The sequence below is a fragment of the Lepisosteus platostomus genome, chromosome 4 (assembly GCF_059453375.1).
Source record: "Lepisosteus platostomus isolate fLepPlt1 chromosome 4, fLepPlt1.hap1, whole genome shotgun sequence".
NCBI classification, from domain to species: domain Eukaryota; kingdom Metazoa; phylum Chordata; class Actinopteri; order Semionotiformes; family Lepisosteidae; genus Lepisosteus; species Lepisosteus platostomus.
In genome coordinates, this window is record NC_142614.1 from 40,185,995 (window position 1) to 40,212,784 (window position 26,790).

At 34.7% G+C, this 26,790-nt stretch overlaps 1 protein-coding gene across 1 annotated transcript in view; it reads right to left on the minus strand.

Annotated features, from left to right (window-relative positions):
• antxr2a (ANTXR cell adhesion molecule 2a) overlaps positions 1-26,005 on the minus strand; it is a 254,905-nt gene extending 228,900 nt beyond the window's left edge. The window contains exons 1-7 of the mRNA XM_088629477.1: positions 25,526-26,005; positions 11,560-11,631; positions 9,537-9,608; positions 9,195-9,276; positions 7,562-7,663; positions 7,388-7,456; positions 5,409-5,489 (exon numbers count right to left, since the gene is read on the minus strand). Of these exons, the coding sequence (XP_088485603.1) occupies positions 5,409-5,489; positions 7,388-7,456; positions 7,562-7,663; positions 9,195-9,276; positions 9,537-9,608; positions 11,560-11,631; positions 25,526-25,674 (627 nt within the window). The 5' untranslated portion in view covers positions 25,675-26,005. The remainder of the gene's footprint in view (positions 1-5,408; positions 5,490-7,387; positions 7,457-7,561; positions 7,664-9,194; positions 9,277-9,536; positions 9,609-11,559; positions 11,632-25,525) is intronic.
• Between the last annotated feature and the right edge of the window lie 785 nt (positions 26,006-26,790).

Genomic DNA, 26,790 nt, shown 5'->3' on the forward strand with positions numbered 1-26,790 from the left:
AGTATATCTGTGGGGGGTTGTTTTGATTACACTATGAATGAGTCCCTGAGGCATATCATCCAAGTTTCGGAATTCTAACAAATAAATCTTTGATGACATTGCATGAGAGATAAAGTTACCTTTTCAGAAGTCGTGTACTGTGCAAAAGTAGGTGAATTTGACAAACAGCTCATATTGCTTTAAGAATTTAAAATCTATCTGACTGTACTGTAGCTCTCATGTAATTGAGCAGAAAGTCACACACTGCACCCTTTTGAATGGATTTTTATCCCCTTTATCACCTTTGTCTGTCTGGGGCGTGGGTATTCGATCCCTTCCTCAGTTCAACATCTGCTATGTCCCCAGTAAACCAAGAGACTAAAACCCGCTATCGATAAAGCATTGGCCTTTCGACATTTCTGAAACTGCTCCAAAGTCAGGCGCAGAGTAAAATCCTCTAAACTGAAAGCTAGGATGGACACCACAATTACCCCTTAATACAAACTGTAGTACAGTTATACCTGTAATACAAAGGACCACTACAAACTTAAACAACTCAAGTGTAGCACACGTGAACCAAGGAAAAAATATCGGCTCCACAAAACAAAACAAAGATCCTGAACAAGCCCTCAAATATGCTATATCCCCACTATATGGCAAAGTGAAAGTGGGAAGCCCATTTTTAAAACATTTTTTAAAGAAAATCAAAAATAAGAAACAATGACATATCCCTGCCTACCTTAGACATTGCATGACTTTAAAAGCTATAAAAAACATTTTTAGATAAATTATAATAAGTTAAACACCAATTATTATGCACGAAAAGTGGGTGATTTTTCTTCCCCGTGATCAGCTTAGAATCTCTGTGAATGCTGTAAGTTCAAATAATTTTGCCAGCGCAACACAAAACGTATACACAAAAAATCACATTCTTCTCTTAAAACCAGTAATTACTTTGCTAAAGCTGCATTAGTGACTATTGGGAATGTGAATTGATGGAGAGTGAAATTAGCCACAGTGTCACAATAGCCACACTTAGGATCTGTTCCTAAGGTCGCCGGTTCAAATCCCTTGGCTGGCAGAGGAATCCTACTCCATTGGGCCCCTGACCAAGCCCCTTGACCCCAGCTGCTCCGGGGGAGCTGTATAAATGGCGGACCCTGCATTCTGACCCCAAGCATCTCTCCCTGCCTGTGTACCTGTATGTCTCATGAAGAGCAAGCTGGGATATGCGAAAATTCAAGAAATTGTATATGGTTAATAAAGGGATCTGATCTGATTACAGCCCACATCCCTTCCCCCTACTGCGAGGTCATAATGCACTAGCTGGCTGGCGCGAAACAAGCCCTCCTTTCTGAGTATCCTGGAGATGGTCTGGAGGTTCATTCATTCATGTTATTATTAAAGATGATGCTGCTGATCTGCTTCACACCACAGGGAGAGGGGGGAATGTAAACACATGTGGAGTTTACAAAATGAAAGTGTTTTAAATGTTTAATTAAAAAGTAAAGAAAAACGTAGAACTTACACAAAGATTCTAACCTTTTTATGAAGAAAAATCACCCAGTTTCCATGCATAAAAAGTGTTTTTAACTATCTGAACCTGTTTTTATGGCTTTTAAAGTCATGTAATGTCTAATTTAGACAGGGACAGGTGTCATGGAGTGGGATTTCTGGCTACTTTTTTCACTGGCAGAGGATCGATACCTCTAGTCGAGATAGAGAGCCAACGTTTAGACGTGTAGTTGCGTTCTCTTAGCCCGCAAGAAATAATGAAAATTGTGAGAATCCACAAAAGAGTAGAGGGTTCTATAAGAGAATGAAACGGATGTCTGCAGCCTTTCTGCTGGTTCCGTGGTTCTGAAGCGAACACAGGGAGATCACATGAGAATGTAATAAAAGCCTTCTAATGAAGACCTAGGTGGTACTGATATACATTCTCATGCGAAACTGGTTAGAGAGAGGGCAGGTAGAAGGCTCTCTTGTGGTTTATGACATAATGTTGAGGGCCTTTATGAAAATCCGGAGAAAAAAATGACTCTGAAAAAGATACAAGACGTGTGCAAATTATAATTTATTATTAATAAATTAATACTGTTAATAATGTTCTCTATTATATCTCCAGTGGTCTTTTTAATACCACTTTGTTATTTTAAGGCTTGTTGTAAAGGTTTGTGTTAAATTGCCCCACTGAATAAAGTATTTTGAATTGAATTGAATTAAACTGGTTGAACTGGTTTTTACTCCCATTGTTGACAGTATTCACATTGGCTCACATTTTTATTTCATTATTAATATCATTTAACATTGAATATGTTGTGATGCATAAAAAACTATAAATAATTGTTAATATAGTGTACATAATATTTACTATTTTATTTTTTAAAAAGGAGTCTTTGTTTGTTAGGAGAAAATCTTTTGCCCTTAGCGGGTACTGAACTCGGATCTCCTAGATAGATCCCTATTGACAAACCCACTACACCAACAGGCCGCTCGGAAACTGCTGAAACAAACACCTTAAAATGTTTCAAAAGTAATCATAAGTGAATGTGTTAAAGAAAAAATAAAACATGTTTACAAAGAAAGTAGACTGCGGTAATACTACCGGCTATATAAATATGTTATATTTAGATCCTTAAATTAATATTTTCTTTAGTTACACAATTCCATATTATATTCCCTATTAAGCAGATTCTAAAAAATACCTTTTTTAACTGAAATAACTGTACAGTACCGCACAAGTATTCATGGATAAGGTTAAAACATTATAGCTTTTTACAGAGTATATAAACTTAATATAGTCAGAACGAGCATGTTAAAACTTTTCCAAAATAACCATAGTAAGTGACTGAGTTAATGCATAAAATATTTATGAAGAAAGTGGAATATTTTTGTGTTGTTTTTATTTAAGCTACCACTACTAGCTATATACAGTATGTATAATATATTTATAATCCTAAATTAATATAGTTTATGATGATATGACGTTCAGACATGTTATGCTCCTGTTATTTTTATACTCAGCTCCCCTTCCTTTGGTTGTAAAATTATGTATTAATATTCCATATTCAGTAGATAAACATGCACAGTAGAGAGATCAAATGAAGCAATCATTTCACTAACAACTAACACACCACACATGCCAGCTGTCGATCATCTTTGGACAGCGAATCTCGTATTGCAGCCACCTATAGCTCAAAACCCACAGTACAGGGTTTTACCGTGCATTTTGAATGGCTACATCTGTATGTTATCAAATGCCACAAGATAAAATGTTTTCTTTATTAAAGGAAAAATCGTATCGAGATAGTGTCAGTCTGTGCTATAGCTTCCTTTGGATAAATAAGACAGAAGAACGTCTTAAACATTCAATGACATTAAACATTAAAGCATTTTCACTTTTTATATGCCTATAACTGTTTCAGGCACAGTTTTTCCTCAAGCATTTGTTTCCAACCATAATTATATATTACCAAACTTGTAATCAATGTGAACACCAACATTCTTACAAACAGTAAACACCTTATGATTATTCAGTTTATATAACACAAAGTCTGACAGTGGATTATGTAAAGAATAAGGGGCACGGAAAACCAATTAAATAAAAGCCCTTCTTAAAAAGAAGGTTTTAAATCTCAGCTAAGGAAAGGTAATTCTCATATCCTAAGAGATGATATTCAAAATGTAACACATTCACTAAAGATATCATTCTCTTACAGTTCTTTTGTGTAAAGTAGGCAACAGTTGTCATTACCAGTCCTGTATAAAATTGGAAAAAATCCTTAACAAATTATAACTTGTTATTTGCTTGGGTGTATTCATTCATTCAGTTCATTTGGTTCATTTTATTGATGTTACCAGACCAGACATAATTATACATGTTGTATTAGCCTACTTGTGCAAGTTATAATATTTACCCGACATCTATGAGCTTTCAGTTTTTAATTACTTTTTCACATGTATTTTGTATGTCTAATGCTTTCTAAAGGGTAAAGTTCAAAATATTTTAAAGTAATTACGCATTCTTTTCACAAAATAAAGTAAAAAGGTTACTCATAACAGCTGGCAGGAAGATAAGTACTGTCCGTCAGTTGTTTGATGTCACTGAAGGCCATTTCTACCCAGTAATGGTATCAATTAACAGCATTCAATTAAGCTTATCACCATTTTATAAACCAACTGTTTTTGATCCCCAGGTTTCTGGACTAACTTTTAAAATTCCCCAGAGTACGCACTTGTTGCTGGGGGAGTCTTATAATGTCCTGTGAGAAACCTGAATCCATTAGAACAATGTCATTCTATCAGTGCCCAATCTGTTCTCTGATAATTCTACTACAGTTTCTCGCATACTAATCTGATAACACCAGTAGATTTACTGGATATAAAATAACCTGGATATAAAATGATTTAAATAAATTATTATGCCTTTAAATCCTACTTCTGTGACAACTGATCTTCCACTTCACATTCTCGATTACAATTTTTAGGTTTAACATATTTAGAATTTAAGATATCATTACATTTTAACAGATTAATAAGTAAAAGCAGATTGGAATTCCCTTATAAAAATAAATTTCCTCAAATCAATTTCTTAATATTAATTTCTTTAATATATTAAAATTTCTTTAATATATTTAAATAGGAAAGAGAACTAGACAAAGGTGTCAGTCCTGAGTTGTAGTCCTAACCTGCTAATCCACCTTAAACTTGTACATAAAACTCAACACCACACCAGTGATTCTCTCTGCCACAGCTGCACTGAGGTTGTGTCTGCTCTCTACCTACTGTTTTGAGAGCATGCTATAAAAGAGTGCTTTTGATATTATGTAACTAGTGTGCACTCTCGTGTGACTCAGGTCCACCTTTTATCAACCTATAGGCACTACAATATTTGCTAGCGAAACTTATTTAAGATAAAATCTATTTTACAGAGCCAGGTGGAGACCAAGTTACTCAAAGATCACATTTGGATACATTCATCTATGAAAAATTCTCATTTAAAAAAGGATGGCTAGGTGCTTTCTATGAATGCAAAACTACAACAGCAATGTCAGATACCTTTTCTAATCTTAAAAGTTTTAATTAAAAGTTCCTTTTTTATTTTTTCTGTGTATACTCACACATTTTGTGATCCTTTCCATGTTCAATTTGCTTTCATAAATAAAAATACTCAGTTCAATTCACCCCTTTTAAAAAACATGCATAAAATGTTTAATATAAAATGTAAACAAATTGGGTATTTACACTTATCATAAATATTTAAAATAGAAAGTTTAGATCTAAGATACAGGCACATTAAAATGATTTCCACATTTTTCATGACCAGGCCAATTTGGCAACATTTAAAATTAGCAGTAGGTCAACACTGCACCATATAATTAATTCAATGAGCAATATAAACATTTACAAATATAGCAGACTACACTTACCGAATTTATTATACTTTTAAGTGCTTGAAAACCTCCTGTGACAGGGAATACTTGATCTTTGGTATCAGCAATCTCCACAAGCTATTAAAAAATACAAAAAATGCATTCTTTCATTTTTCAAGTTAAATGCTCTTTTTTAATCATTGTTCTGTTGCTTGCATATAATTATATATTAATATGTAATTATATATGCAAGCAAGAGAAAAATTAGGACAAGCCACCTGCAGATATACAGTATGGGGAATCAAAGCAGAATGGAGTGCTAACACTAAACCATTACCCTGGAATAATGCCCTAGTTAATAATGATAATAATTGCTTTCCTTTATATAGCACTTTTCTGGACACTCCACTCAAAGCGCTTTACAGGTAATGAGGACTCCCCTCCACCACCACCAAAGTGCAGCATCCACCTGGATGATGCGACAGCAGCCATAGTGTACCAGAACACTCACCACACACCAGCTATTAGTGGGGAGGAAAACAGAATAATAAAGCCAATTCATAGACCAATTCCCCACTAATTGTATCTCAGATTAAAAAAATGCTATTTTGTTGAGGTTGCTCATAACTCCTTTGTAATTTGTAATAGTTTAGCAATGACTTTGACTTCTCCATAAGTGACTTTGATCATATCCAAATTTAATAAGTAATGGAAGTACAAACAATAATATTAAACTACTCCTGTTTATGTTGGCTTCTTATAACTGAGAAAGTAAATTTGACTTTTGCACAAATTAGAAAAAATGTCATTCCTGTTTCCAAATAATCAGTCTGTGGATGATTCCTAAATGCAAAAATCCAGAATGGAAATTTAAGCATTAAGTTTCATAAAGTTACAAAAATACATACAATACAAATATTCAATTGTGCTGTAATATTTCCTTAACAATGCTAAAGATTTATTTCCTTATTGATTTATAAACACTTCGGTAGGCTTTGTTTGGGAAACAATTCCAGATACTGTATTAGCAGACAGCATTAAAAGATGAGAAATCACAGATACCTTGAACAAAATGAAGCTGATAAGTGATTCAAAAGCACAATTAATTAAAAGGAAGGAAGGCTCATGACTCTGCTCATTTTTTGCACCTCATGGAATCGCACAACAAAGATAGTACTCAAACCACGCCAATAAAGTAGTCCTTTAAAATGTATTTTAGAATGAAGGGTTTACTCCACATTCAGTTATATGGATTAAGTCAGGTATTATTTCAGTACAACCAAATTATTAAAAAATAAAAAGATGTTAACCTGTTATAAAAATTCCAATGTAAATGTTTTAGATTATTTTTTTAAAATGTCATTCTGATAAGCAGGTTCATTGCTAAGAATAAAACCAAGAGAGGTGCAATTTAATTAAACAGAAAACCAAAGAAAAGGTATTTGTTGGGATTTAACATACTGTAAAGATCTTAAAATAGAAACAATGTGAGACCCAATGCTGTATTACATATTACATGTGTCGACTGCGGTAAAAAGACAGACTATTTTGTAGGCAAATGAATTCCATCTAAAGTAATTGAAAACTAAAATTTAAATCCACAAATCATTTTTCACCCATTATGAATAATGATGGAACATAATACTAATGGAACATGTAAAAATATAAGAATTAATTTTTAGTTTGGGATCAGTATTTAACTCTCCATCTGGGGATTGTTTTCTAACATGGGTAACATCAAAAATTAACTTAAATTCAATTCTTCAGGGATATCAAGATTATTATTTGTTTATATTCCTGAATCATCTCTACTATATGTACAATACATGCATTTTACTTCCAATTGTAGACATTACGACAACCTGATGTTAATATCAATGTCCTTCTTTAATCTTCATATTATCACAATCCTAAATCTGTCAAATATGACTCCAATTGTTTGAAAATATTTAATTGAATTAAGTATAAATGTATATACTCATGCACACTATAAATTGGCTACAAAAATGATATTCATGACTAACTGTTTTATTTACCTGCTCTTCAACAAAATCCTTAACACCGACACAGTAAACTCTTGCACCATGGTTTCTTGCCTTATCTGCCTGGATTTAAGAATACAAATGTAAAATTACAAAAACAGCACAATAAAATTTGATTTAAAGAAATTATTTTAAACATGCAATGAAACAGCATGTACAGCATCTTACTTCTTCCTTTGCCAGTGGATAAAGATAGCCTTCTAGTTCGCCATCCGTCAAGGCAATAATAATACTGGATGTACCCCTGAATTTTTCTATCTGGGCTGTTGCCTAATAAAAAAATCAGAAGACAACAGTTATTTTACACTTAACACTATGAATAAGAAGACTTGTGAAATATAAGAATGTAAGGCTTGCAGGAAAAGGAAGAAAAGCCTTCATCTAATAACACAAAAAAGAAGCAAGATTTGGGTCAGTGGAAGTTTATTTCTGGAATAAACTGAACATATTTTAGCATTGCTGGAAGAAAGATGCTTAACTTGATAAGGCAAAGCTAAATACTGAGCAATGCAGAATTTCAAGGATTAACAAATTAGCATATCCAAACTTGCAGGACGCCTGAATATACTTAAGCATGTTTATAAGTATGTAGGGCCATAAGAATATCTAAATACATTTACCACTTACTGTATATCAATGAATCTACAACTTTCTGAGAAATAATGGTTGTGATAAAGCACTATTCAGATTTTTTTGTCAAATGCTCAGAGTAAGCAATTTAGCCAATTGGAAAAGAAGCAAAGTGCAACACCAATATCCTGAAGTCACAAGTCATCTCCCTCCCCCCATCTCTCAGAATTAAGAAATTATTGTATTTATTTTTTGCATGTCAGGTTATGTAATCAAAAACAAAATTGAATTATCTTCACTAACTGTAGAATAATGTCACAAGAGATAAGCAGAATCAAGTCATATGAGTAACTCTTTTATTCATCAATGCCATGCAATGCCTTCAATTTATCACTATTGTATTTGCAAAAAGGTGGTCATTTAACCTAAAACGCTTTGCAATTATTGACATAAAACAGTTAAAAACAGAACACATTAAACTTCACTCCATGGAAAAGCAGTATATAAAAAAATTCTGATATTAATTTGAAAAAACTGCAAAAAATGATAAAGAAAAACAAGTCTAATATTAGTTTCATGTTATTTTATATATCCAGTGTTAAATGATAACTGAGGGAAAATTATGTGATTAACATATGGACTATTACTGTATATGAACATAATTATAAAAAGTGCCTTTTATACTTCTAAATAGGATAACAAATGAAGATTCAACAATTCTAAAGCTTAGAGGTTTGCAATGAGTTGGAGTCTAACCCAGCAGACACAGCATATAACAGGAATACAGCCTGATATCAAGTTAGGAAGATAAATTGGATGTCAGTGTACTGCAGGACACATATACAGGGGAAGGGTGACACCAATGAACCTGATTAGCAAGACTTTTGGACAGTAGAAGCAATGAGAAAAAATAAGAAAAACAGAACACAGGAAAATCAAAATCTTAGCAATGGCACTTTTAATTAAAGATGACATGCTTTATTCAAGTGTGTTTAAACATCTGACAGATACTTAACCAGATATTATTGTACAATACAATTTGTGGTTTATTTAACCTAAGAACAAATTAATTTCATGAAACATGATCTAATAAAACTTGCAACCTAATCAAAATTATTTTCTCCTTATAACAAATAAAGAATGCACCTGATTTTGTTCTTTTATTAGAAGAAATAGTATTTATTCTTCTAGAATTTCTATGGAGCTTCATAAATACTATCTGTTAACCCACCTGTTTTATACCTTCATGCATATATGTTTCACCTGCTGGCGTCACTTTACTTAATCTCTGAAGGCCTTCTTCAATTTCATTTCTAAAATAAATGACAGTGTGATGACAAAAAATAAACATCAAAAGAGATTGAAGAGAAATGATTATAATACAACTTATCAATTTTAATTACACAACTAGCATGGGCTCTGGGTGAATACATTTGCAATTTGTAACCTACAGTATAGGAGTCTTTGAAATAATACCAATTTAATTTTTGGGTACACTTAACTGACATTTACTCAACATACAGTGTACTGTCAAACATCAAACTACCAAATAAGAGCATGCAATATACAGTACCTGTTTCCTGTCAGAGCCATCATGGTTTCAGCTTTTGATGAGAATACTATGAAGGAAACTCTCATTCTTGGGCTATAAATGAAAAATACATTCGTGAAAAAGACTAAACAGAGAGAAACAAACAAAATAAAACTGATAAAGTGCACATTATTTGTTTTTTTAACATAAAAAGCACTGAAATAAACAAATGCCTAGATTAAAGCAAAATTTCAGACCCAATAGAACAACAGCCAAAGCAGTGAATTTAATCATTTTGTAAATAGCATATGATTAGCTCAAAGTGTTGATTAAATCCAAGATTGTATTAAAATAATTTGGAAATGTATGCATTTTCAAACTTTTCCATATGATCACAAAACTTAGTCTCTGAATAATTCTACAATTCAATAGAAGTGAATGCAATTATAGAATTAAACTATTAAACTATTCTGAAGCTCTGCCAACTCCAATTAAACACCAAGAAAGAAAATAAAGCAGATCTTCTTTTGTAAGAGCACATTGCTTGGATTTACTAAGGAAGACAAGAAGCAGGCCCATTAGACACGTGAAAACTTCTAGTGATGTCATTGAGAGACCTCAAGTCATGCAATGGGTGCTACAATTTCATATTAAGCACTTTGACATGCTGTAAGCTTCTTAACATGAAAGGCACTGATATCAGTATGTATCAGTGGAGCAAGTCCTCATTATCTCTATGTAATAAAAAGATTGTAATCTTAGAGCCAAATTATAAATAATTGTTGATTTGAAAATGGATGGGTATGAAGAAGGAAAAAAATGCAGATTCCGTTTGTTTCCTCCAACTTAGGGTTACAGGGGATGAGGAGCAAATACTGAATTTACTTTAATCCTTTGAATGGTGTCTGCCTTTGAGCTGCTATACATTTCAGACTTGAAATCCATATTGACATCTCTCAATAACAAAAGCAGTTTTGACAATGTCTGTCTTAAATAATAGTGGGGTTTTTAACTTAAACCCATGCTAACAGGATTCCCTAAAACTAAGATATACAGTCCTCTTATTCCATATGAAAAGTAGACTGAATATGGTATTTATTGCTTTTTCTGACCTTAAAGATTCTAAGCATTGCAACATAAGGAGATATGTTGCTAATTCTCACCCACGAGACACATGCCACATTTTTATTCCTCCTCCACAGTACAATCTGAGCTCTACAGTCAAGTTTGGTAAAACATGGCAAAACTTTAATAAAGACAAGCGCCTTAAAAATAAATACATCTTTTTACCTTTAATGTAATGGTATATTAAATTTCTGAATATTAATAATATTCATTTTATTACTAATTTGAAAGTTTATCTTTTAGCAAAATTAGCAAAAAAACAAGTTTAGCAAAAGAGCGAATCAACAGATCATGTGCTGTACAAGAGTAACTTAGAAATCACATGCTATAATTTTAGGAACAATAACATTTTTAAACCACCTTAATTATACTTTTATCTCTTAATATTATATCACTTAAGGTTTCATTCATGATAACCAAACTAAGAAATATAAAATATAAAATTAATGCCTGGAAGTCTGTAAAACAATGTAAATAACTTTAGATCCAAAACAGAATATGTCACACTTTAGGTCATTCTACACTTCCAGAATGCCCTTTTGTGTGAATGCAGAATCAAATGTAAAAAATGTAATGCATCAGTTTTTTGTAGGTGGAATTCAGAGGTAACAAATGGCAGGATAACACAAGGTAAATGCTTATATTACAGATTTGTATTGTTTTATTGCGTAATTTTCTTCTATGCATTTTTTTGTTACATTTTTTACAGTGAAATAACGGAACCCCTAGTACAAATGGCTACCATCGCAGCACAGCAGACTAATCCACTATACCACCCACTCCCACCTGGACCATTTGCTATTTTCTTCTGCAAATTAGTTTATTTTGGCTAAGATTAAATTATCTGTACAGCACACAAACTGAGTCAACATTATATAAGGTAGAAATTCGCTTCACATTTTTTTCTTTGATTTTGTTTGTTAGAGATCACGTACAGTACCTGACAAATCGATTTGTGAGCTGTTCAACAAATCCATAAATTTCATGCCAGTTGTTTGCAACACTGCCAGACCTAAATAAAAAGAAGGAAATTAATTTAGAATTGTCAAACAATATTATATCTTTATTGTTCTAACACCTCCAATATTAATATGGATTTCTGAACACAACAACCAAGTACATTTTGTTCAGCTTTTTTGTTACAATATAAACCAAACCAGCTATGGATATTTATAATATGTAATTCTCTTTTTTTAATTGAATTCCTAAGTGACCAACAATATACACATTTTATTAAGTAGTTGATAACTTTGACAATGAGGCTATAAATCTAGGTTATATAATATTTACAGTGCTGAGAAAAAATATTGTAAACACCCTAGGTTCATTTGTATTTTCATGTATTTTAGACCTAAACTGTAATTAAATCTTCACAGAAATCTAAACAAAAAGATGAGGAGATAAAGATTAATCATATAACAGACTCATTTCACCACTTGCTCCACCATGCATATTGCTCCAAACCAAATTAAAGATGTTTTTTCTCCCCATCCACACTCCCTGCTTTCTCTATTCCTTACAATTCTAGCACCATACCACACAAAACTGCCAAGTGTCCAGATGTCTAGAGCTGATCTAAAAAAAACAAGTAACCACAATCTGGAAGACTGTCAGGAGGTAGCAAATCTCATCAATCTCTGCCTCTTCCTGGTGTAGGCCTACTATTGGACTAGGAAAAGATAGTCTTAAAAATAAACTCAACAAAGATTAAATGTAAATATAGGTTTAAACACAGCTTTAGCATTTATTAGCCCATTCCAGTTAATTTAGAATATCTAATTACTTAACATTCACATCACAACTGGAATACTAATGAACCTTCTTGTGAAGATGACAACATGCAATGTATCAACAGAACTACAGTAGCTACTAGAACTAGCTGGCTCCTCTTCCTGTAGGCCTAATCAGCTCTTTAGGCAATTAGTTGTGATTGTGTGAATTACATATAGGTGTGTTAACAATTAAGCCAAGATGCACTGCGAGTACTACTTCTCAGGTTATTTTAAGTAATCCAGTGCAAATTTTGAATACAATTCACTATAAAATGTCAGTTTCAGGTTAAAAGCTATGAGATTTTTTTTTAATTGCAATTAATTAAGAACTCCGGACTTGATCAAACTTGATTGGAATTGACCTTAAAATTTCATCTTAGTTCAGAACTGACCCTCTGAGTTTCATGGCGATACAGTGCCCTCCAAAAGTATTGGGACAAAAACCTAAAATTGGCATTTCCCTGTTGTATACACAAGAAATTGCAATTCACATAAAAAATTAGCTGAGGTCAGCTTTACTTTTTAGAATATATTTGACAAACAAACTTAATCAGTTTTGAATCAAAGTATACAGTATGTTGTGGCCAGCTCCCAAAATGTAGGTGGCAATAAGTATTGGCACACTAAACATAAAGAAAATTGAAGACAAAAAGTCAGTATTTTGTTGCAAATCCCTTGCTTGCAATAACTGCATCAACCCTCCCTCCCATTGACATCACTTTGTTTCTTCACTTGAGATGCTTTGTCAGGCTTTAACTGCAGCCTCTTTAAGTTGTTTCTTGTTGGTCAAGCTTTCTGCCTTTAGTCTCCTTTTGACCAAATGAGATGCATGCAAAATTGGATTCATATCTGGTTTAGAATGTTCACTCTTTCCTGTCTGAAGGACTCCTGTGTTAAGTGTGCAACTTTAATAGATGTTTATTTTGGTTTCATCAGTACATAACAAAAAACCTTGTTCCAGAACTCCTGTGGCTCATTTTGCAAATTCTAATTGAGCCCTTCTGTTTTTGCCGCTGATAAGGGGATTACACTTTGCAGTACAGCCTATGAATTTTTCTTGGTGAAGTCTTCTGCAGATTGTGGGACTCAAGATTCCCCCCCCCCCCCACTCGGAGTTTGTTTTACTGACAGTAATTTGGGTTTTTTTTCTGACATCCCCTGCATTTGTCTTTTTCAGACGTTTTGTTCTCTGTCTGTTAGTGACTCCTCCAATTATTTCCTTTTTCTTAAGAATAATCCAGCTTGTTGATTTTGCAATGCCAAGAGTCTTAATTTCTTTCATTGTCATTTTCTTTCCTCTCATTTTCAAAATGGCCTTCTTTTCCGTCATAGTGAGTGTTCTGGTCTTCATGTTGATTTTTGCTGACTAATTCAAATGAAAGATGAAAGAAGTTTCGAAAGACCTCAACCATGCCTTCCAAGCTCTTTTATGTGTGTGAAATGTATGCAAAGTGTAACCTCTTGGCAATTAGAAACAGCTGTTAACCTGTTTTCCCTAATACTTTCTTTCATCTAAAATGTGGGGAGTGAACAAAAAATGTGCTGTTGTTGTATAATGGTAAAACATTTATGCATAAACATATCCATAGTAAAAGGGGATATTTTCTGCTTTTGTCTCATATTCATCATGTGATTTGAAATCCAAATTTCCAGAGCATACAGCTATAATGAGATAACTTGAAATCTTGTCCCACTACTTCTTGGAAGGCACTGTACAGATGCAGCCATTCAAAATGGGTGAGGTATTTCGCCCCGGTGGGCGTGTCACAGTATCACGCGGTATCACGCGTGTCACGTGTGTCACGTGTGTCACGTGACTAACTATCCGGCGTCGCCTTGTAAAACCGCCAGGGGGAGCTTAACCTCTCATGTACAGCATTTGAGCCTTTAATTTTGAACTGTGTATTACAGCATGTTAATCATCAGTCATTAAAATGTTGGTATATATTATGAAAGCAAGATTGCTCAGTTGGACAGAAGTACACAACCTACCTTTATCAGAAATATTTATGCATCAAAGCCTTTACTGACGATATTACTAATAGTATTGATAATGGATGACTTTGGACAAGCTGTATACTCAAAGTATAATTTCTTTAGCACATTTGTACAAGCACTTGGAATCTGTCCAAGCCATACTTTGTCAGGCATTTTGTTTTACTTCAACGGGGCATAAAAACTTCCTTGCTTTTAACAGGGCGTTTCATAATTTCTAGCTACGAAAATGATTTAAAATGCGACACCTATCATTCAACTAGAGCTTAAAATATCACAAGGAAAAATACACACCGGTATTCCATTTCTCCCTAAACATTGTAAGCTTCTAAGTCTTTAACTAACGTGATACCGGAGTCAACAAGCATACTTTTAGAATTTGATTAAAAGGGAATATAATATGGAATCGCGTATCTAAAGAATTTAATAACGGTATGATTATATCCGTGTACTGCGGCAGGACTGTGTAAGGCTGTTTCGCCTACCTGATCATGCGAGCTGTCTTGTAGCCTACTGGTCTAGGTGCGTGACTACCAACTGGCTGGTTGTGTGTTCGAATCCAGCTGGTGCTGGACTTTTATTTTAACAAACATTTCTTCGAAAAAATAGGTAAGCGATATTATGGACAATCAATTGACTTTTATATTTCAAAATATCGCAACATGATCGATATTTGCGATATTTTGAACATATCTTCCCTTCTGACAGCGGTTCCTGCTTCTATTGTGTGTGTGTGTGTGCAACAGTAAATTTTTATAGAGAAATGGAGGCTGGACAGTATGCGTTACAATATAAACATTTATATTGATTTAAATCGTGTTCTGATTTAAATCGCAAACGCGTGTTTAATTATGTGTTTTTTAATCATGATCAGGCTAATGCATTTCTACATTTTCTGTATGAACCAGCTTAGAGGTTCATACAGAAAGACAGCTTGTGTTTAAATTGAGTGTAAGGTAATTTATGCTTCTAAAGTCATGGTCAGTATTGTTGTACTGTGCTGTACTGTGTCACATTATTTTATAGCGTTTTTATTGCGTTATTAAATCCGGTGGCGCTGTGTTAGTTTCCTGACTCGCATTATTTAAACTGCGACACTGATCATTCATCTCTAAATAAACTTTATTTTATATAGCGTTTTAAGCGAATAGGTAATTAGATTGGTCATAAACCTAATCACTTTTTCTACATAAACACAGCGTGATTGCTCTCTGAAAATGCTTTTCCTTTATTTTTAAAGTAGGCTCAGATTTCAACTATAGATCGTATTATTATAAACTTTCTTGGAAAAATGTATTTTATGTAAACCATGTTTGCTATTAATTCATTTAGGGCTAAAATACGTTCATTGTCTTCTAATCGAGTCGAGTTGACATTGGAAGCCTGCCACACCCGGACCGTTAAACCAACGCATTAGCACGTCAAAGCCCATTGAGCCAGTATTGGCTTTAGTATCCCCCCCTTCTCCCCTCAATTCAATTCAATTCAAGGTGTTTTATTTGCATGACAGATGGGTACAAGCAGTGTTGGGTACTGTATGTATATTGTAACGCTTACGGCAGACAGGCACTGTGTAGGAGCCGACGCACCAGAGCAGCGCCTGCAATTTTTATATTTATAACTATTTATAAGTTTTTAAAATTAGTCAAGCAATACGAAGCATCTCCTTTTACTTAGTGCCTGAGCATACTGCAACGCGTGTGAAGCCCATAAACGATATTAATTTTGGAACTTAAACATACAGTATGTGGCTGGTCTCGGTACTTTAAAGAAAACATACACACCAGTATTCCATTTCTCCCTAAACATTTTAAGCATCGAAGTCTTTAACTAACGCGATACCGGAGTCAACAAGCATACTTTTAGAATTTGATTAAAAGGGAATATAATATGGAATCGCGTATCTCCAGAATTTAAAGACCAGACAATCGCAAACTCGTTTTCAATAAAATTATTTTATTCATTCAGCAGTTTGTGAGAGGGACATCCAGCAGGGAGAGACACACACACCGGTTTTCATTGACAACATTGTTTTTTTTTCAATTCCTCTTGTCTAACAGGAATGTTTTGTTTGTGGACAGACTGTTAGACAAGAGGAAAAGACCGCCTCCTCCTACGAAGCATTTCGTTGATCCGATCATGAATTCTTTTCCAGTCGTACCCAGCAAGGGTTGAGAATCTCCGATTCACCATCGTACTAATGGTTTCCCGGAGATTGGGTTAAAAAAAAACAAAAAACATACTAACAACTGTGCCATCCTACTCCTTAGTTAATACATTTTATTATTCATAAACAGTTAACATTGTTAGCAAAATATTTTGAATTATATTTAACCCTATTTTTTCTTTAGTTTTGTATTTAACTTATTATATGATAGTCAGACTTAATGTATATTTGAACAATGAAAATATATTTTTACAAGATTTTACATTAAGCACTTAAAATTAATATGGTTAATAATAGTAAACTGTAACATGCTGTAACAAGATCGGTTACAAGAAGAAAATGCTTTCAGAGAAAATGTTTCAACCAAACCTGTTCCCACACACCCCGCCCCCACTACCATTAGAATATACACAAACATTTTAGCGTTTCATTCTGAGCAGAAGACCCTCACACCTGAAGAGTGCTGGCTGTGATGAATTAAACCGGTTTTACAGGTTTCAATCACAGACCATGTGACATGGGACTCAGTAAACTACAGTAACACCGTATTTGATAACGCTTTAAAAACGCTATAAAATAATGTGACTTGGCACAGAACAAGTTTACAGCACAGTGCAAAGATAAATGCTGACCATGACTTTAGAAGCATAAATTGCCTTACACTCAATTTAAACACAAGCTGTCTTTAGCCCTCTAAGCTGGTTCATACAGAAATGTAGAGATCTAGGCTCAGAACACGTTTTACAGAGGATGGATTTTTAGAAACATCCCATCAGACATCCCATCATATTCACAACGTGAAATCTAGAAAATAATATTACGTAACCAAAATCCGCAATATGGAAACAGAACCTGTGTAATTGTTGATAGATGATGTACTCGTAACATTTTTTCAAGACGAACTACAACATTTAAAAAATGACTTGTATGTACTTGATATCTCTAATCAATCCACGGGTCCCAGCACAAAACGAAAGTAAAACGCATACCGTTTCTCGCTTCTTATTGCTCAAAAGTAATTTGACCGTATGAAATGCATAATATAAACCTAGAAACATATACGTGAGCAGTACTTAAGCACTGTAGTATCGGTGTTAAGACATACCTTAAAATAAAAAAATATTAGTTAAAAATATCTCAAGACCGATTCTGGTCGTAATGAAACCATGCAAGGGAGTTTTTATGTCCGTTGCAGTTCTTTTGCAACATGAATATAATTATATCGTTATTAATTTCTTGAGATACGCGATTCCATATTATATTCCCTTTTAATCAAATTCTAAAAGTATGCTTGTTGACTCCGGTATCACGTTAGTTAAAGACTTCGAAGCTTACAATGTTTAGGGAGAAATGGAATACCGGTGTGTATTTTTTTCTTTAAAGTACCGAGACCAGCCATATACTGTATGTTTATGTTAAGATTTCCCTTCAGTGGTAAAATTAGATATGAATATTCAATACTTAAACGGGCACAGTTAAGACATTAAATTTACATATACATATTGTATACAGTACAGTTTGCATACGGTAATATGTTTATGTTACGCGATTAAAAAATAAATAAATAAAACTGGAAGGTCCAGCACCACCATTATGTTTATATGGTTGTTTTTGTTGGTTGGTTGTTATTATGGTTATTAATAATACGATCTATAGTTGAAATCTGAGCCTAAATAAAAAGAAAAAGCAAGTGATTAGGTTTATGAGCAATCTAATTACTTATTCGTTTAAAACGCTATATAAAATAAAGTTTATTATTAATTTGCTGGACAGAGCGGTGAACATTATTATGCATAAGACAAAGATATCGATCCTGATCAGTTTAGAAATCTGTGTACACTGTAAGGTTTTTACTTCTTAAGCTTTTAAAATACACGTTTTGAATAGAAAGAAATCCTCTTCCTGGTATAGCACACCAGCATGTCTTTTTTCTCCAATCAGAGGGGTGTCAGATAGTGTCAGCCAATCACCATTCTGCGTTGGGTAGCAACGGGTGACTGTTCTCAGGCGGAAGATGTAAACAGCTTAATGTTCGTGTTAAATTATTTTTTTTTAATTCAATTAAACGGGCACAGTTAAGACATCAAATATACATATACATACTGTATACAGTACAGTTTGCATACGCTAATATGTTTATGTTACGCGATTAAAAAATAAATAAATAAAAATGAAAAGTCCAACACCAGCTGGATTCGAACACACAACCAGCCAGTTGGTAGTCACGCACCTAGACCAGTAGGCTACAAGACAGCTCGCATGATCAGGTAGGCGAAACAGCCTTACACAGTCCTGCCGCAGTACACGAATATAATCATACCGTTATTAAATTCTTTAGATACGCGATTCCATATTATATTCCCTTTTAATCAAATTCTAAAAGTATGCTTGTTGACTCCGGTATCACGTTAGTTAAAGACTTCGAAGCTTACAATGTTTAGGGAGAAATGGAATACCGGTGTGTATTTTTTTCTTTAAAGTACCGAGACCAGCCATATACTGTATGTTTACGTTCCAAAATTAATATCGTTTATGGCCTTCACACGCGTTACAGTATGCTCCTATTCTTTTTATGCTCAGCTACTAAGATTTCCCTTCAGTGGTAAAATTCAATATCTACAACGGGCACAGTAAAGACATTTACAGTAAGTCTTTCTACGACAGACCAACGGACCACGAGTGCCCCTGTCGGTCAACCAATCACGCACCGCGGTATCGTGTGTCATCTTACCTGCGGTATCTGTACTGCGGTGTCTGTACCGCGCACTTTGAATGGCTGCATCTGTATGTAAATGTCTTTTACAGAAGAACTTTGATAATGATACAGTTTTTCAAAAAGTTAAAATTAGCATTAGAAAACACAAGTATCAAAAGTGAAAGATTTTCAAAATAAAATTTACCTAAGACTTCAAATAATAGAAATAAGTTAATTAAATAAGATAATTCATTATAAACTAATGTCATTTGTATCAATCTTACCCGCAAAGTTTCAAAATTATCCACAAAGATGGTCAAATAAAAGACTAACAGGTGTTTAGCTTGTTTAGCACTTGTGTTTAACAGTGTAAAGTACCTGTAAATTCTTATTTTCTGTTCATAATAAAAATTACTCTTATCACCACCTGGACATTTACATCTTCTAAAGGTCTATGAAGACATGGGGATATTCTGAAATGCCCTGTGATTTTAGCCATGTCGCAAACAACTGGGTTACATGCCAAATTTTTCAAATGGTTCTTAGCAAGCTCACATCTAAACTGATGAAAAAATAATCACTTAAAGGAATGTCTTTACAGCTTAATTCAGATGCAAAATTAGTGCATCTACTTACAAGGACTTTGTGACATCTGTGAAAGTGTACTTATTCTTTACAAAACATATAAAGAGATGCTGAAGGCAAATCAGACACTGCAAAATCTAACTCTCATGATTAGTATCTTGCATTTCTGAACATATCACCACCACCACCTGTTCTAAAAATGTACAATGAATACACTCTGTCAAATATGTTCATTAATGTAATAACAACACAACTATTAACTATCAGTTGTATAACTATCCTTAAAGGAAGTTGTGCAACGGAACAGTATTGGACTTGAAGCAATAGTTCTGATAAGACTCTTTAAATGCCACTGCAGTACAGCAGGGTTAAATCAAGACAAAACATTTTATTGTGCAGTTTGTCTTTGTATTTGTTGCTGTACCTTCTTTCACCAATTAAAGTATTCAGGATGAACATTAAAGTTTTGATTAAAAATATTCAGCTTAACATGTGAATACATGATTTGTAATTCAACAAAACTCAGTATTATTTGGAGGGCGGGCATACTTTTGCAAGACACTAAATTTACCCGAAAATGACATCAGGCAACATTAATCCTAATATGAGCAAGACACATTGGGCTGTCATTTTAACAAAGTGGTAAATTCCACGTCAAAAAATTATATTACATGATAAACGGCAGGATGAGACATCAGGTCTATCACCTACAAGCAACTAAACAAATTTTATATGCAGAATAACCTCCTCTTATTTGTTACATTTCTTATGTTCAAACTAATGCTGGGCGATAATTCGATAACGATAATTATCGCAATATAATTTTCCTCAATATAATTTTAACAAAAGTTCGATAAACGTTCGATTTGCGCATGCGCACAAAATACCGTTGCGTGTTGCAGACCGGGCAGCTAACGTGGTGTTGTTTACCCACACGGTGGTGGCCGACAGGATTGTAGTTAGAGTGGAGAAATGAGCGACACTGAAGCAAATGCAGTGCTGCCAACGACCAGCTCGAAGGACGATGACATCGTTGACAGAAAAGGTCATTCAACTTTGGTAATTTGGAGATATTTTGGCTTTTTACGATCAGACATAAAACAGAGCAGCGTGCACGGCAAACTGTGCCGCAGATCCGTGCCAGCAAAGACAGACAACACCACGAACCTATTTCACCATTTGACCACAGTTGAGATTTTTCTTTTGTCTATTTATTTTGTTTACAATGTCAGCTAAAACACCTATAAAATGTTATAGGTGTTTGTACAGTCTATACAAAAGGTTTGGCATGCTGACCAGAATTAAGATTTCTTTGTCTATTTTTTTTATTGATATTATCCTTTAAAGCACTTTAAACTTTGCAGTCTGTCTGAGCCATCTTCTATGTGTGTTTTATCACACTGCAGTAATTAATTTTTCTATTAAAATATTTATTTTGTAAATGTACTGCATATTTTTACATAAAAAAAACTTGAATACTCTCTACCTCAGATTTGTTTAATGTTTCTGCTGTTTGGCAAGTGTTTGTTGTGTTCTTAAAATAAAGAGTTGTTTAATTTGTGTGTCTGAACAGGTAGTGAGTAACACAGGGGCACCTCAAGGGACAGTTCTTTCTCCATTCCTCTTCACCCTCTATACTTCGGACTTTAAGTACAACTCAAAGTCATGCCACCTGCAGAAGTTCTCAGATGACTCTGCAATTGTGGGACATATCAAGGATGAGCAGGAGGAGGAGTACAGAGGAGCTTTGTGGAGTGGTGTGGGGTGAACCACTTGGAACTGAATGTAACAAAGACAAAGGAACTGGTGGTAGATTTCAGGAGGAAAAAGGTCAAACATACTCCTGTCTACATCCATGGGAGTGGCGTGGAGATGGTGGACTCGTACCAGTACTTGGGAGTGCACATCGACGATAGACTGGAATGGTCTAAGAACATCGAGGCCATCTATAAGAAGGGACAGCGACGACTTTACTTCTTGAGGAGGCTCAGGTCCTTTAATGTATGTAGTAAGATACTTCATATGCTCTATCAGTCGGTGGTAGCGAGCGCCATTTTCTACCCAGTGGTATACTGGGGCCCTGGGATTAGAGCAGTGGATTCTAAAAGGCTGAACAAGCTCATCAGGAGAGCAAGCTCTGTCATTGGGTCTGACCTGAATCCCTTGGACGTAGTGGCTGAGAGAAGAATGGAGTCCAAACTAGAGGCCATCATGGACAACATCTCCCATCCCCTCTATGACAGGCTTGCAGAAATGAAGAGCACATTCAGCAATAGACTGATTCATCCACGGTGCGACAGGGAGCGCTACAGGAGGTCATTTTTGCCTTCTGCCATAAGACTGTACAACGCATCCACCTTGCGTCTGCGCAGAGGCAACATTGACAGTGACCTGTTTCTGGACTGAACGCATCTACACATCTACTGCTACATCTGTTCTCTTTCTTTTCTTTTCCCGTTCACAACCGTTTTTTGTGCAATATATGCCAGGGACCTGTGCAATACATTTATATCTATATCTATATTTACATCTATATTTATATTCATATGTGTGATACGATTTTTCTGTGTACTGTTCTGTTCTAGTTTGTTCTTTGTGTGTCCGGACTGTGAGTAACTCTTTTAGTGCACCCCTCACTGTACTGATTGTATTGTATGTATTGTACTATTATTATATCATTCGTTACACTGTGGCTGTGTTGTCTGTGTTAAGCTGCTGTTGCACTGCAATTTCCCTCACGGGATCAATAAAGTATCTATCTAATTTACCAATTAACTGTCTGGTTTCTTCAACTTTCGATCAGGAGAAAAAAATCTGTCTTTAAACTTGAAAGAAATAATGATTTGACATTTATCGTGATAATTATTGATTTAAACTGATATGAAAATTTTTATTGTGATAATGTTTTTGGCCATATCGCCCAGCCCTAGTTCAAACTAGGGAAGTTTGTCTCTTCAGCGAGGGGTATAAAGAATTTAATCTTCTGCGTAGATAGAAAAACAACCACCAATATTGTGCGTGAACACTGCTTCTGTGTTCAGTAGTTGTTGCTCCCAAACTTTCGACCTGTAGAATATGAAAAGAATTCTATGTCTATTGACTGATGTCCCCCTCCTACTGCCAAATGTGTTCTAATCTGGATTCAGAAAAATTGAGCACTCTATGGAATTTGATGAAACACTTATTCATTTCATTTCAGAAAATGACACAATTTTTGTACATAATGCTTCACATTGCCATTTTCTCTCCAAATATCCACAGAAATTCAATTCAAGCTTTATTGTCCCCTAGGGAAAATGTGTTTTACGGCAAAAACACAACACAATGACAAATAAACATTACCAAAAGGGATACAGTAGTGTTACAGGTGGTAAGAAACAAGAGACGAGACAAGGTAGTTACTTTGTATTGTTTAAGAGTGTAATTGCAGTGGGAATGAAAGATTTCCTGAGTCTGTTGGTTTTACACCTGGGGGCACAGATGTGTCTCCCAGATGGGAGAAGTATGAATTCGCAATGGAGGGGATGAGAAACACACTCCATGATGCTTTTGGCTTTCTTAGTCACCCTCTTTTTGTAAAGGATACTTAAATTGATTTGACTATTCCTGATTATTTTGCCACTTATATTCACTAATTTACCCAGCCTATTACAATTACTGGTACTTACTGTATGTTGCCAAACCAGCAAGTGAAGCAGTATGTTAAGACACTTTAATTGAATGACTTGTAGAAAAGTGTAAGAATAGTTTTAACTACCTTAAAGTAGCTGAGTTTCATAAGAAAGAAGAGTCTCTGTTGGCCTTCTTTATAGTGTCACAACATCTTCTCTCCTCCCCACTGAGAGCTGATGTGTGGTGAGTGTTCTGGCGCACTATGGCTGCTGTCGCATCATCGAGGTGGATGTTGCACATTGGTGGTGGTGGTGGAGGGGAGTCCCCATTACCTGTAAAGTGCTTTGAGTGGAGTGTCCAGAAAAGCGCTATATAAGTGTAAGCAATTATTATTATAATTATTTGTCCCATTTTAGGTTTTTGTCTATGACCAGTCCTAAGTTCTTGTAGTAATCAACAATTTCAATAGGCTGACCATCAATTATAGTGGGTTGAGAGGAATGAGAATATACGGTTAATCGCTTAGCAGTATACTGAATCAACAATCTACAGTATGTAGTCTATGTACTAAAAAACTAGCCTAGCTTGTGTTCCTAGAATTATTTTAAGCACACACCTCAGGGATTTCATTAGTGCACAGTATATAATTGCCAGGGCAGCATGGTTATGGTTATTGCTGCCTTGCAGCACTAGGCCCTGGGTTGAATTCCTGGGTTCCTTTCTGTATGGAGATTGTATGTTCTCTGTGACTGCGTGGATTTCCTCCAGGTAGTCCAGTTTCTTACCACAGTGCAAAGACATACTGGTAAGTTAATTGGCTTCTGCAAAAATTGGCTCTGTTGTGAGCGTTGTCATGTTCGCGCCTGTGTGTGCACTGTGATGGACTGGCATCCCATCCAGTATGTTTCCTGCCTTTCACCCATTGCTTGCCAGGACAGATTCAGGCTCCCCCGCAACCCAGTATTGGACAGAGTGCTTAGAAAATGGATGAATGGTTAATATTGATATCTTAAGATCCCAATCAAAAGTTCAGCTATATTAAAAGTTAACCACTTCCTAACTCGTGTACTTATTATTTTTAAAAATGTCTCCTGAAATATGAAACTTTTAGAGCTGTTCTAACCGAAAGAAGAATGTTTAGTCACAAAATAATATTAGGCCTGCATGTAGTGCATTGACATATTTCACATTTTACAAAAACAGAATCTATGTAAGCTTAGGATCTTCTGTGTATCAAGAAAAATGTAAAAAAAAAACTTTACTACGTATTAAAGCCACAACATATTTTTATTATCTTCACATGTAAAACTTCTGAGAATATCTTAACCATCATCCTATAATTAAATAATTATGTACTGGGCGGAGAACTTGACTCGGAACCAAAGTATTGCTCCAAGCGACCTGGAACTAGCCAGCAACCCTGGCAAAAATCCAAGAAACAAGTTCACCAAAAAGGAACAGTTTTTAAAAAGTTTTGATGGTGATCATTAATAATCAAATGAATCAGGATTATATTCATTTTCATGACAGCTGTTGTACTTAGAATTTTGTTTTGAAAAAGTAAAAATCTCACTAGCGAGTCTATGTCCTCCATACTTTACCATTTTTTTTTATTTCGAGCTGTATTTAAAGGAAAAGTACTGTTCCTTTCTAAACTTTGTAAGAGCAGCGACTAAAAAAAGATATTTAAATTCCTATAACGATCGAGCTAAAACAATGGCTAACGAAATACTGATATTGTGCCCCTGTGCATAACGGCAACAAACTGCTGTTGCTGCATTTGCAACACAAATATGAATTCTGCATTAACCATCCATTTCAGTAACGACGTACTGATTCACTAATTGAATTACGCCGACATGCTTACAGTGTATCTGGTACTTGACTCACTATATTTCCTTAACTGTTTCACTACTAAAGAAAACCCGAAAAAAAACATCTGCTTTTTTGCCATTGATTTCACTTAATCTAATCCCATTTATGGTAAAAACGATACTTTTGCAAGGACAGGATACAGGTATAAATTTAAACCAGCAATTTAAGAATAAGGAATCATAAAACATGCAGGGTCAATACATACCGATCTAAAACAAAATACAGATCAAAGGCTCCATGGCATGACGCTTCTTCTGCTTTACAAGAATATCCAACAAACAAAGTTAGGAGCAATGTCATAACCTGGGTCGCTAAAATACATGGTTCCTTTTCTTTTCTTTTTTTCTTGTCCATGGCGTTCGTCGGCAACTCCAGACCTCTGATGATAACCTACACAAATAAACTAGGATATGAAATAATCTCTTATAAATCTAAACCTTACAACAACTGACTCTGGAGAGAAAAGAAGCGGAGCTGTCTCACTCCTCACAGTCAAAAGTTAACAATACAAGACAGAAGTGACTGTGCTTCCTGCGAAGAAGGAAATCACGTCACCGACTTCATTTCTTAATGTTTTTTTATATAGTACTGTTATAACCCGAGCAGCATATTTATTCCTTAACTGTGCACGAACGGTCACAATGTTTCATCCGTAGATGAACTGCAACACCCAGCCTCTCGTGAATTCTGTTGGACTTGAATCCTAATTGTAACGAGCATGCGCTGATGTGATACAGCTGTGCAGTTTGTTCTGTCAAAAACTACTGCATGCTTTTTGAAATTTCTATATGTATTACCTTGTTCGCTGCTTAATATAAATATAACTGTCTACTACAAAGACAAACACTTCATTCTAACATTACTCAAATAAACGCAATTTAAATTTAGTGACGTGTTTTATATGAGTAAACCTATAACTAAAATGGACGTTATTAGTATAACGAATTTATAAGATTTATTTATTCATCGGGTATTGACAAATGTAACAGACGTTAAGAGACTGTTTTTTTTAACCCCTAGTTAGACTCCACCAGTCAACATGTAACCTATTATACTGTACATACAACCTAAATTTACCTTTTTAAGTTGTTACAGCTTTTCACTCTTTGTATGCCCATGGCCATCAGTATAATATTGGATTTTCCTGAGAAATGCCTGCCTTCTTAATAGCACTCCCGATTTGGAAGCGATTCTTACTTAAAAAAATTAAAAAAATAGCTATTAGGTAAAACAATCACAGAACTCAAGAGTAAATTTTAGTGGTGGGGTGTACCAGCTTTTAGCTGCATGGCTTGATGTTGATATGGGATCGTTCATAGATACACCTGCAAGTTGTGTTGCATAAAATGTTTCATCCTAAAGGCTTATTGTGAAATATCTGTTTTGCACAGTTATGTTTTTGAAAATGGAACAAACACACACACAGACTCTTGTAATAATCGGGGGGATCAAGCTTAAGCCCTAAATGTT